Source organism: Pleurodeles waltl, chromosome 9 (genome assembly GCF_031143425.1).
Source record: "Pleurodeles waltl isolate 20211129_DDA chromosome 9, aPleWal1.hap1.20221129, whole genome shotgun sequence".
Classification (NCBI taxonomy): domain Eukaryota; kingdom Metazoa; phylum Chordata; class Amphibia; order Caudata; family Salamandridae; genus Pleurodeles; species Pleurodeles waltl.
This window is the reverse complement of record NC_090448.1, coordinates 761,394,130-761,406,526: the sequence shown is the minus strand read 5'-3', so window position 1 is coordinate 761,406,526 and position 12,397 is coordinate 761,394,130. Positions and strand designations below refer to the sequence as shown.

At 43.4% G+C, this 12,397-nt stretch overlaps 1 protein-coding gene across 2 annotated transcripts in view; it reads left to right on the top strand.

The window, feature by feature from the left end:
• The window catches only part of KLC2 (kinesin light chain 2), a 310,347-nt gene that overhangs the window by 115,981 nt on the left and 181,969 nt on the right, over positions 1 to 12,397 (top strand). For both annotated transcript variants that reach the window (XM_069207926.1, XM_069207927.1), the window contains exon 4: positions 10,451 to 10,526. In XM_069207926.1, the coding sequence (XP_069064027.1) occupies positions 10,451 to 10,526 (76 nt within the window). The remainder of the gene's footprint in view (positions 1 to 10,450; positions 10,527 to 12,397) is intronic.

Genomic DNA, 12,397 nt, shown 5'->3' with positions numbered 1-12,397 from the left:
ACCAGGCACAATTGTTTGGACCGAAAGTGGACACAGCAATTGAAAAATTAAAGAAGGACATGGACACGGCCAAAGCCATGGGCGCGCTCTACTCCCCACAGGGCAGAGGCACATTTAGAAAGCCACAATTTCGAGGGGGGTTTCGAAAGCAAACACCAGAACCTTCCACCTCGCAAACGAGACCCATCTATCAGTGCCAATACCAGAGAGGAGGGTTTCGTGGCTCATGTAGAGGTGGACAATTCCCAAGAGGAAGGGGAAAGTTCCAGACACCTAAGACAAGTCAAACCAAACAGTGACTTCAATGTCACAAAACCCCAACACTTAACACCAGTGGGGGGAGACTTAACGCATGCCACCAAAACTGGACACACATAACTACGGACGCATGGGTCCTAGCCATTATCCAACATGGTGACTGCATAGAATTCACAAGTTTCACGCCAGATGTGCCCCCAAGGGCACACAATATGTCCAAACAACACTTCAACCTATTACAACTACAGGTCTAAGCATTATTACAAAAACAAGCAATAGAGTTTGTACCCAACCATCAGAAAGAAACAGGCGTCTACTCACTATATTTCCTAATTCCAAAGAAGGGCAAAACGTTAAGACCTATATTAGACCTCAGAACACTGAATCTCTTCATCAAGTCGGATCACTTCCACATGGTAACACTTCAAGACGCGGTTCCCTTACTAAAAAAGGAGGACTACATGTCAACGTTAGATCTCAAGGATGCCTACTTTCACATACCCATCCATCCTTCTCACAGAAAATACTTAAAGTTTGTAATACACAGCGTACACTATCAATTCAAAGTGTTACCGTTCGGGATAACAACAGCCCCAAGGGTATTCACAAAATGCCTTGCAGTAGTAGCCGCTCACATAAGGAGACAGCACATGCACGTATTCCCATACTTAGACGACTTAGACGACTGGCTAATAAAAACCAGCACTCCGGTCTTCTTCACACGCAATACGTTATAGAAACTCTACACAAACTAGGATTTTCTATAAATTACCAGAAATCACATCTGCAGCCAGCCCAAATACAACAATACTTGGGAGCAACACACAAAAAGTGATTGCCACTCCAAGTCCACAAAGGGTCCAAGCGTTCCAAAATATAACATCAAGCATACAGCCAAACCAACACTACCCAGTAAGGTTTGTAATGAAACTTCTAGGCATGATGTCTTCATGCATAGCCGTTGTCCCAAACGCAAGATTACACTTGCGGCCCTTACAACAGTGCCTAGCAAAACAATGGACACAAGCACAAAGTCAACTCCAAGATCTAGTGTTGATAGACCGCCAGACACACTTCTCGCTTCAATGGTGGAACCCTATAAATTTAAACCAAGGCGGCCATTCCAGGACCCAGTGCCTCAAGATGTGATCACAACAGATGCTTCCATGATGGTATGGGGAGCACACCTCAACCAGCACAGCATACAGGGACAATGGGACAATCAACAAAAACAACTCCACATAAATCATTTAGAAATGTTGGCAGTGTTTCTAGCATTAAAAGCATTTCAACCACTAATAGCCCACAAACACATTCTTGTCAAAACCGACAACATGACAACAATGTATTATCTCAACAAACAAGGAGGGACACACTCGTCACAACTGTGTCTCTTAGCACAAAATTTTTTGCATTGGGCAATTCACAATCACATTCGCCTAATAGCACAATACATCCCAGGCATTCAGAACCAGTTGGCCGACAATCTCAGTCGAGATCACCAACAAACACATGAATGGGAAATTCATCCCCAGATCCTACAGGATTACTTCCTACGCTGGGGGACACCAAAAATAGACCTATTCGCAACAAAAGAAAACGCAAAATGCCAAAACTTTGCGTCCAGGTACCCACACCCTCAATCCAAGGGCAATGCGTTATGGATCAGTTGGTCAGGGATATTTGCTTACGCTTTTCCCCCTCTCCCACTCATTCCTTATCTGGTAAACAAACTAAGTCAAAACAGACGCAAACTAATACTCATAGCACCAACCTGGGCTCGCCAACCGTGGTACACAACACTGCTGGACCTATCAGTAGTACCTCACATCAAATTACCAAACAGGCCAGATCTGCTAACGCAACACTAACAACAGATCAGACACCCGAATCCAGCATCGCTCAATCTAGCAATCTGGCTCCTGAAGTCTTAGAATTTGGACACTTATACCTTACACAAGAATGTATGGAGGTCATTAAACAAGCTAGAAAACCTACTACAAGACATTGTTACGCAAACAAATGGAAAAGATTTGTTTACTACTGCCACACTAATCAAATTCAACCACTACATGCTTCCGCAAAGGGCATTGTAGGCTACTTATTACACTTACAAAAGTCTAAGCTAGCATTCTCTTCAATTAAAATACATCTCACAGCAATATCTGCCTATCTGCAGATTACACATTCAACATCGCTTTTTAGAATCCCAGTCATCAAAGCATTTATGGAGGGACTAAAAAGAATCATACCCCCAAGAACACCACCAATACCTTCGTGGAACCTTAATATTGTATTAACACGACTCATGGGACCACCATTCGAACCCATGCACTCTTGTGAAATGCAATACTTAACTTGGAAAGTAGCCTTTCTAATAGCTATCACATCACTTAGAAGAGTAAGTGAGATACAAGCATTTACTATACAAGAACCCTTTATACAAATACATAAACATAAAGTGGTTCTCCGTACAAATCCTAAATTCCTACCAAAAGTCATATCGCCATTCCACCTAAACCAAACAGTGGAACTCCCAGTCTTCTTTCCACAACCAGACTCAGTAGCCGAAAGAGCCTTACATACATTGGACATAAAAAGAGCACTAATGTATTACATTGACAGAACAAAACAATTTCGTAAAACAAAACAATTGTTCGTAGCCTTCCAAAAACCTCATGCAGGTAATCCTATATCCAAACAAGGCGTTGCCAGATTTATAGTTAAATGTATTCAAACTTGTTATATTAAAGAAAAAAGAGATCTACTTATTACACCAAGAGCCCATTCCACCACAATGGCTTTTCTGGGGAATATACATATGACAGAAATTTGTAAGGCAGCCACCTGGTCTACGCCACATACATTCACGAAGCATTACTGTGTGGATGTGTTAACAACACAACAAGCCACAGTAGGACAGGCTGTATTAAGAACATTATTTCAGACAACTTCAACTCCTACAGGCTAAGCCACCGCTTTTTGGGGAGATTACTGACTATTAGTCTATGCTCCGCATGTGTATCTGCAGCTACACATGCCACCGAACGGAAAATGTCACTTACCCAGTGTACATCTGTTCGTGGCATGAGATGCTGCAGATTCACATGCGCCCTCCCACCTCCCCGGTAGCCTGTAGCCGTTATTAGTTGAATGAAAATTGTAAATTTGTAAATAAATATTATTTTAATACACATTATGTACATACATACCTACTCCATTGCATGGGCACATCTAGTATATTCACAATTCCTACCTCACCCTCTGTGGGGAAAACAATCTAAGATGGAGTCGACGCCCATGCGCAATGGAGCCGAAAGGGAGGAGTCCCTCGGTCTTGTGACTCGAAAAGACTTCTTCGAAGAAATACAACTTGTAACACTCCGAGCTCAACACTAAATGGTAGGATAATGCACAGCATGTGAATCTGCAGCGTCTCATGCCACGAACAGATGTACACTGGGTAAGTGACATTTTCCATATATATATATATGTTCGGTGGCATGTGTAGCTGCAGATACACATGCTGTGCACATCCCGCCATCTGGTGTTGGGCTCGGAGTGTTACAAGTTGTTTTTCTTCGAAGAAGTCTTTTCGAGTCACGAGATCGAGGGACTCCTCCCATTTCGGCTCCATTGTGCATGGGCGTCGACTCCATCTTAGATTGTTTTTTTTCCGCCATCGGGTTCGGACGTGTTCCTTTTCGCTCCGTGTTTTGGGTCGGAAAGTTAGTTAGAATCTCGGAAAAATCGTCGGTATTGTTTGCGTTCGGTATCGGGTTAGTTATAACAGATCGACACCGACTTTTGAAGAGCTCCGGTGGCCCTTCGGGGTTTTTTCGATCCCCCCGTCGGGGCCTGGTCGGCCCGGCCACGTGTTTCTTCAAGGCTGATGGAACGGACCCCATTCCGCTTCTGCCCAAAATGTCATAACAAGTATCCATATACAGATCAGCATCTGGTCTGTAACTTGTGTCTGTCTCCAGAGCACAAGGAGGATACCTGTGAAACCTGTCAAGCGTTTCGGTCGAGGAAGACATTAAGAGACCGAAGAGCAAGAAGACTGCAGATGGCGTCGGCGCCGACAGGACAAGGGCGTTTCGAAGAGGAAGAAGAAAGCTTCTCCATCCATGAATCGGACTCGGACGAGCTCGATCCCGAAGAAACGCCGAAAACCGTGAGTAAGACGTCGAAACATAAAACTCACGAGAAGACAACAAAGGCCCAGGGGACGCCACCGCCAACAGGCCATGGCTTAACCCGAAAAATAGGTGACCGATCATCAGCACCGAAAAAGGGCATGCATGTGGCGAAGTCATCCGACTCCGGTCGAGATACCGCCACACAGCTATCTCGGGCCCGAGACAGCGGCTCCGAACAGATTCGGCACAGAGACAGTGGCACCGAAATGGTTCGGCACCGAGACACCACGACGCCGAAAATAAAGAAGGTTGCCTCGGAGCCCAAAAAGGCGACCGAAAAGATTTCGATTCCGAAACATCCAGCCTTGGAACCGAAAACAGGTTCCTACAGAGAGGAACACGGATTGTCCTCCCAGATGCAAGGACATACGTTCGGAGAGGAACTTCAATCTGTTGAGCCAGACTACACTCAAAGAAGGCTCCACATTCAAAAAGACACAGGGAAGATAAGCACTCTTCCCCCAATTAAGATGAAAAGAAGACTTGCCTTTCAAGAAAAGGACAAGCAGCCACAGGCAAAGGTGGCAAGACAAACAACTCCACCACCATCTCCACCACCATCAATGCACACATCACCGGTAGCCACTCCACCACTGATGCAATCCCCGACTCATACTGCAATGAGTCAAGATGATCCTGATGCATGGGACCTTTATGATGCTCCTGTATCAGATAACAGCCCAGACTGTTACCCTACAAGGCCGTCGCCACCTGAAGACAGTACATCCTACACGCAGGTGGTCTCAAGGGCAGCTGCGTTTCATAACGTCACCTTGCATTCAGAACCAATTGAGGATGCCTTTTTATTTAATACACTCTCCTCCACTCATAGTCAATACCAAAGCTTACCTATGCTCCCGGGAATGCTAAAACATTCAAAACAAATATTTCAGGATCCTGTTAAAGGCAGAGCCATAACTCCAAGGGTGGAAAAAAAGTACAAGCCACCACCAACAGACCCTGTTTATATTACGCAGCAATTAACACCAGATTCTGTGGTTGTTGGGGCAGCTCGCAAGAGAGCAAACTCTCATACCTCGGGAGATGCACCACCTCCAGACAAGGAGAGTCGCAAATTCGATGCTGCGGGTAAGAGTTGCAGCACAGGCAGCAAACCAATGGCGTATTGCCAATTCACAAGCACTTTTGGCAAGATACGATAGAGCTCATTGGGACGAAATGCAGCATTTCATAGAACACTTACCCAAAGAGTTCCAGAAAAGGGCACAACAAGTGATAGAAGAAGGACAAAGTATCTCCAATAATCAGATACGGTCATCAATTGATGCAGCAGATACAGCTGCAAGGACAGTAAATACTGCAATAACAATAAGGAGACACGCATGGTTGCGTACGTCAGGATTCAAGCCGGAAATACAACAAGCCGTGCTGAATATGCCCTTTAATGAACAGCAGTTGTTTGGGCCGGAAGTCGACACTGCTATTGAAAAACTCAAAAAAGATACTGATACCGCAAAAGCCATGGGCACACTCTACTCCCCACAAAGCAGATGCACATTTCGCAAGACACCATTTAGGGGAGGGTTTCGAGGTCAACCTACAGAGGCCACAACCTCACAAGCAGGGCCCACTTATCAAAGCCAATACCAGCGGGGAAGTTTTCGGGGGCAATATGGAGGGGCACAATTCCAAAAAAATAGAGGGAAGTTCCAAAGCCCCAAAACCCCACAAAACAAACAGTGACTTCCAAGTCACACATCCCCAACACATAACACCTGTGGGGCGGAGACTAAGACTATTTTACAAACATTGGGAGGAGATAACAACAGACACTTGGGTACTGGCAATTATCCAGCATGGTTATTGCATAGAATTTCTCAAATTCCCTCCAAACGTACCACCGAAAAAACACAATATGTCAAAAGAACATATAGATCTTCTAGGACTAGAAGTTCAGGCATTACTACTAAAAGAAGCAATAGAATTAGTACCAGAACACCAGAAAGGAACAGGAGTTTACTCTCTGTACTTTCTCATACCCAAAAAAGACAAGACTCTGAGACCTTTATTAGATCTCCGAACATTAAATACCTACATCAAATCAGATCACTTTCACATGGTGACATTACAAGACGTAATCCCACTACTCAAACAACAAGACTACATGACAACACTAGACCTAAAGGATGCATATTTCCATTTACCGATACATCCTTCACACAGAAAGTACTTAAGGTTTGTATTCCAAGGGATACATTACCAATTCAAGGTGTTGCCATTCGGAATAACAACTGCACCAAGAGTGTTTACAAAGTGCCTAGCAGTCGTAGCTGCACATATCAGAAGGCAGCAAATACATGTGTTCCCGTACCTAAACGATTGGTTAATCAAAACCAACACGCTAGAAAAGTGTTCACAACACACAGAGTATGTCATAGAAACCCTCCACAAACTAGGTTTCACAATCAACTACACAAAGTCACACCTTCTGCCATGTCAAACACAGCAATACTTAGGGGCGACAATCAACACAGCAAAAGGGATTGCCACTCCAAGTCCACAAAGAGTTCAGGCATTTCACAATGTAATACAGGCCATGTATCCAAATCAAAAAATACAAGTCAAAATGGTGATGAAACTCTTAGGCATGATGTCCTCATGCATAGCCATTGTCCCAAACACAAGGTTGCACATGCGGCCCTTACAACAGTGCCTAGCATCACAGTGGTCACAGGCACAGGGTCAAATTCTAGATCTGGTGTTGGTAGACCGCCAAACATACACCTCGCTTCAATGGTGGAACAGTATAAATTTAAACCAAGGGCGGCCTTTCCAAGACCCAGTGCCACAATATGTAATAACAACAGATGCCTCCATGATAGGGTGGGGAGCACACCTCAATCAATACAGCATCCAAGGACAATGGGACACTCACCAAAAACAGTTTCACATAAATCACTTAGAACTATTGGCAGTATTTCTAGCGCTGAAAGCATTTCAACCCATAATAAGCTACAAACACATTCTTGTCAAAAAGACAACATGACAACGATGTATTACCTAAACAAACAGGGAGGCACATACTCAACACAGTTGTGTCTCCTGGCACAGAAAATATGGCATTGGGCGATTCACAAGCACATTCGCCTAATAGCACAATTTATTCCAGGAATTCAGAACCAGCTAGCAGACAATCTTTCTCGGGATCACCAACAGATCCACGAATGGGAGATTCACCCCCAAATACTAAATACTTACTTCCAGAGTTGGGGAACACCACAAATAGATCTATTTGCAACAAAGGAAAACGCAAAATGCCAAAACTTCGCATCCAGGTACCCACAAGATCAGTCTCAGGGCAATGCTTTATGGATGAGTTGGTCAGGGATATTTGCGTACGCTTTTCCCCCTCTCCCTCTCCTTCCATATCTAGTAAACAAGCTCAAACAAGTCAAAACAAACTCAAACTCATACTAATAGCACCAACCTGGGCAAGACAACCTTGGTACACAACACTACTAGACCTCTCAGTAGTGCCTCATGTCAAACTACCAAACATACCAGATCTGTTAACGCAACACAAACAACAGATCAGACACCCAAATCCAGCATCGCTGAATCTAGCAATCTGGCTCCTGAAGTCCTAGAGTTCGGACATTTAGACCTTACACAGGAATGTATGGACGTCATAAAACAAGCTAGGAAACCTACCACTAGACATTGCTATGCAAATAAGTGGAAAAGATTTGTTTATTACTGCCATAATAATCAAATTCAACCCTTACACGCATCTGCCAAAGACATCGTAGGATACTTACTATATTTGCAAAAATCAAAGCTAGCTTTTTCTTCCATTAAAATACATCTTACAGCAATTTCAGCTTACCTGCAAATTACGCACTCAACTTCTCTATTTAGAATACCAGTCATAAAAGCATTTATGGAAGGTCTAAAGAGAATTATTCCACCAAGAACACCACCAGTTCCTTCATGGAACCTCAACATTGTCTTAACACGACTCATGGGTCCAACTTTTGAGCCCATGCACTCTTGTGAAATGCAATACTTAACATGGAAAGTTGCATTTTTTATTGACATCACATCTTTAAGAAGAGTAAGTGAGATTCAAGCATTTACCATACAAGAACCATTTATTCCGATACACAAGCATAAAGTAGTTCTACAAACAAATCCTAAATTTTTACCAAAAGTCATATCACCGTTCCACTTAAATCAAACAGTAGAATTACCAGTGTTCTTCCCACAGCCAGAGACTGTAGCTGAAAGAGCACTACATACATTAGACATCAAAAGAGCGTTAATGTACTACATTGACAGAACAAAACTAATTCGCAAAACAAAACAATTATTTATTGCTTTCCAAAAACCTCATACAGGAAATCCAATTTCTAAGCAAGGCATTGCTAGATGGATAGTTAAGTGCATTCAAACCTGTTATCTTAAAGCAAAAAGAGAACTGCCTATTACACCAAAGGCACACTCAACTAGAAAGAAAGGTGCTACCATGGCCTTTCTAGGAAATATTCAAATTACAGAAATATGTAAGGCAGCTACATGGTCTACGCCTCATACATTTACCAAACACTACTGTGTAGACGTGCTAACAACACAGCAAGCCACAGTAGGCCAAGCAGTACTACGAACATTGTTTCAGACAACTTCAACTCCTACAGGCTGAACCACCGCTTTTGGGGAGATAACTGCTTACTAGTCTATGCACAGCATGTGTATCTGCAGCTACACATGCCACCGAACGGAAAATGTCACTTACCCAGTGTACATCTGTTCGTGGCATTAGTCGCTGCAGATTCACATGCGCCCACCTGCCTCCCCGGGAGCCCGTAGCCGTTTAGAAGTTGATCTTGAACATCTGTATATTTGTAAATATATATATTAGTTTAAACTACATTATGTACATACGTATTCACTCCATTGCATGGGCACTATTACTAGCATATACAACTCCTACCTCACCCTCTGCGGGGGAAAACAATCTAAGATGGAGTCGACGCCCATGCGCAATGGAGCCGAAATGGGAGGAGTCCCTCGATCTTGTGACTCGAAAAGACTTCTTCGAAGAAAAACAACTTGTAACACTCCGAGCCCAACACCAGATGGCGGGATGTGCACAGCATGTGAATCTGCAGCGACTAATGCCACGAACAGATGTACACTGGGTAAGTGACATTTTCCATATATATATATATACACACATATGTGTGTGTGTGTGTGTGTGTATATATATATATATAGATATACATTCAAATATGTGTACTATTTTAAAACCCACCATGCATGAGGGTAATAATGTCACAGAATGTAAATTTACAAAAACTGCTTGCTATTCCAATTCAAGCTTGTGAATCCATGAACGATCCAATACTGGAGAAGAAAATGAGTTGCATATCTGTAACTACAGTTCTCCAATATCGGTATCGTTCATAGAGTCACATGTGACCCACACTTGGCTCCCCTTATGTCTTCTTGTTATATCTCACTTGCGCTAGAAAATCTGAGAGACTAGAGCTTCTGTATTGAAGGTTCTAAAGAGTGCTGTCGCCTGATTGGATGGACTTCAGATCTTTCCTAATGATGTAAATACGCTGTGATGGCGTTGCACTTTAACATTGTCTTAAATGTAAAATTTCTCTATGCTGCTATTCTATTGATACAATGAGACTCCCACTTCGACGGAGAATGATTCAAGCATGTAAATCAATGAAAAATACCAATACTGGAGAACTGTAGTCACAGGTAAGTAACTCATTTTCATTCCCAGTAGAGCCTTAAATCTTATCATGTACGTGTAATTTTGCTGGTCGCTACTGTTAATGACCGCTTCTGCTAGGTCTGCCTAACCTTTTTTGTGTCCATTTGTAATGGGTGGCTAAGTGCAAAGGTTAATTCTGGGTTAGAGATGCAGCAGGTGAGGTGGAAGTTTGGGGATGGTGGTTGGGGAGTGAAACATGAGTTTTAGTCATAGTCATCCATCTTTCTTCTCGCCAAAGGATGAAAAGAATACAAGTGAGGCTGCCAAGGACACTCTTGATGACCTTTTTCCCAACGATGAAGAGCAGTCACAAGGTGAGTTTCACAATCCTCATAGTGTACTTTTGTGCTGTGATAGTGCTTGCAAACTATTGTGTGTACGCCGGAGACATTGCTGAGCTACAGTGAGCAATCAGAGACTTGTGCAGATCTGGAACTTCCCCATCTCTGGCTAGATGGGAACATTTTTGCAGAATAGCAATGCTTTAAGTCTTGCATATAAGATTGAAATGTACACTCTACAAGGCTTCTGTCCATAAATTGCTTCTTCCCTTGAGAGCTAATAGATTGTCAAATGCTTCTATTAAGATCAGGATTCACTATGTAGAAGTAAAATATCCAAAAGGTTGAGGTACTTCTTGCACCTGGTAAATAGCTATACTGTGAAATGTTCTATATACTTTATGTACCGTATATTTTCTATTTTCTGTCAGAAAATAGAGTAATATGTTTAGAACTGGGATTATCTGCATTTATGTCATTTACTGCACATTACCAACAGTACATTTCAGCAAGGTTTCTTTAACTTTCGCCCCAGGGACAATTGCTGCAGTAATAGCAGTATAACTCGGAATACAGTTCCTTGTTTTTATTCTGTTCTTGTTGCATTGAGATTTGAAATGTATCACCCACTAGTAAACCCAGGCCTGACTGTTTTATGACAAATTTTGTTTTCTTCGTCCCACTCGCCCATGATATTAATTGCCTTCATCTACACATGCAAAAAGAACAGATGATGGACAGAGTGCCGTACAAATCAGACATTCCCCCCTGTCACAGATCTGGGTTTAATCCATTGTTTTCTTTGCTCAGCACGCCACCCTAGTTTGGACCCCGTGGTATGCAAATCGGTCTTGACCCTGTTCCCTATGGGAACAGTCCAACCCGAACTGCCAAGCCAGGCCCTCGCTGGACTCGAAACAAGCATCTTGGGACTGGTTTCAAGGAATCACAGAAACTGGAATACCCATATGTTAGTCCCATGCTCATTGTGCCACTGGATCCAAGCTAGCCTGGCTGATGATGGCTGTACCCCGAATCTGGTCCCAGGATGCCGTTTCCAATACCGGGAGGACCTGGCCTTGCAGTTCGGGCTGGACTGTTACCATGGGGAGCAGGGTCAAGACTGACTTGCGTATGCCTGGTTCCAAACTGGGGTGGCCTGGTGAGCAAAACAAACAATGGATTGAATCCAAATCAAAAGCAAAAAGAACAGATAATGGACGGAATGCTGAACAAATTAAAAATTCATATCCAGTGACAGATCTGGGTTTAATCCATTGTTTTTTTTGCTCACCACACAACCCCAGTTTGGACCCAGCCATATGCATATCAGTCTTGACCCTGCTCCCCATGGGATCTGTCCACCCTGAACTGCCAGTCCAGGTCCTCCCTGGACTGAAAACAAGAATCCTGGGACCGGTTTCAGGGTATCACCCCTCATCAGCCAGGCTAGCTAGAAACTAGTGACTCACTGAGCATGGGACTCACGTCTGGGCATACCCTTCTCACTTACTGCGACAAAAGCAAAAAATACAGATGATGGACAGAAATTTGAACAAATCAGACATTCACCCCCAGTCACAGATCTGGGTTTAATCCATAGTTTTTTTGCTCACAACGCCACCCCAGTTTGGACCCAGCCATATGCAAATCAGTCTTGACCCTGTTCCGCATTGGAACAGTCCAGCCCGAACTGCCAGGACAGGTCCTCCCTGGACTGGAAACAAGCATCCTGGGACCGGTTTCGGGATATGGCGGGTGAGCAAAAAAACAAAGGTTTACACCCAGATCTGTGACTGGAGGGGTGAATGTTTGATTTGTTCTTCATCTATCCATCATCTGTTCTTTTTGCTTTCATCCACATATGGACAGCCTTCTTATACCACCTACCACTGATTTTCTGT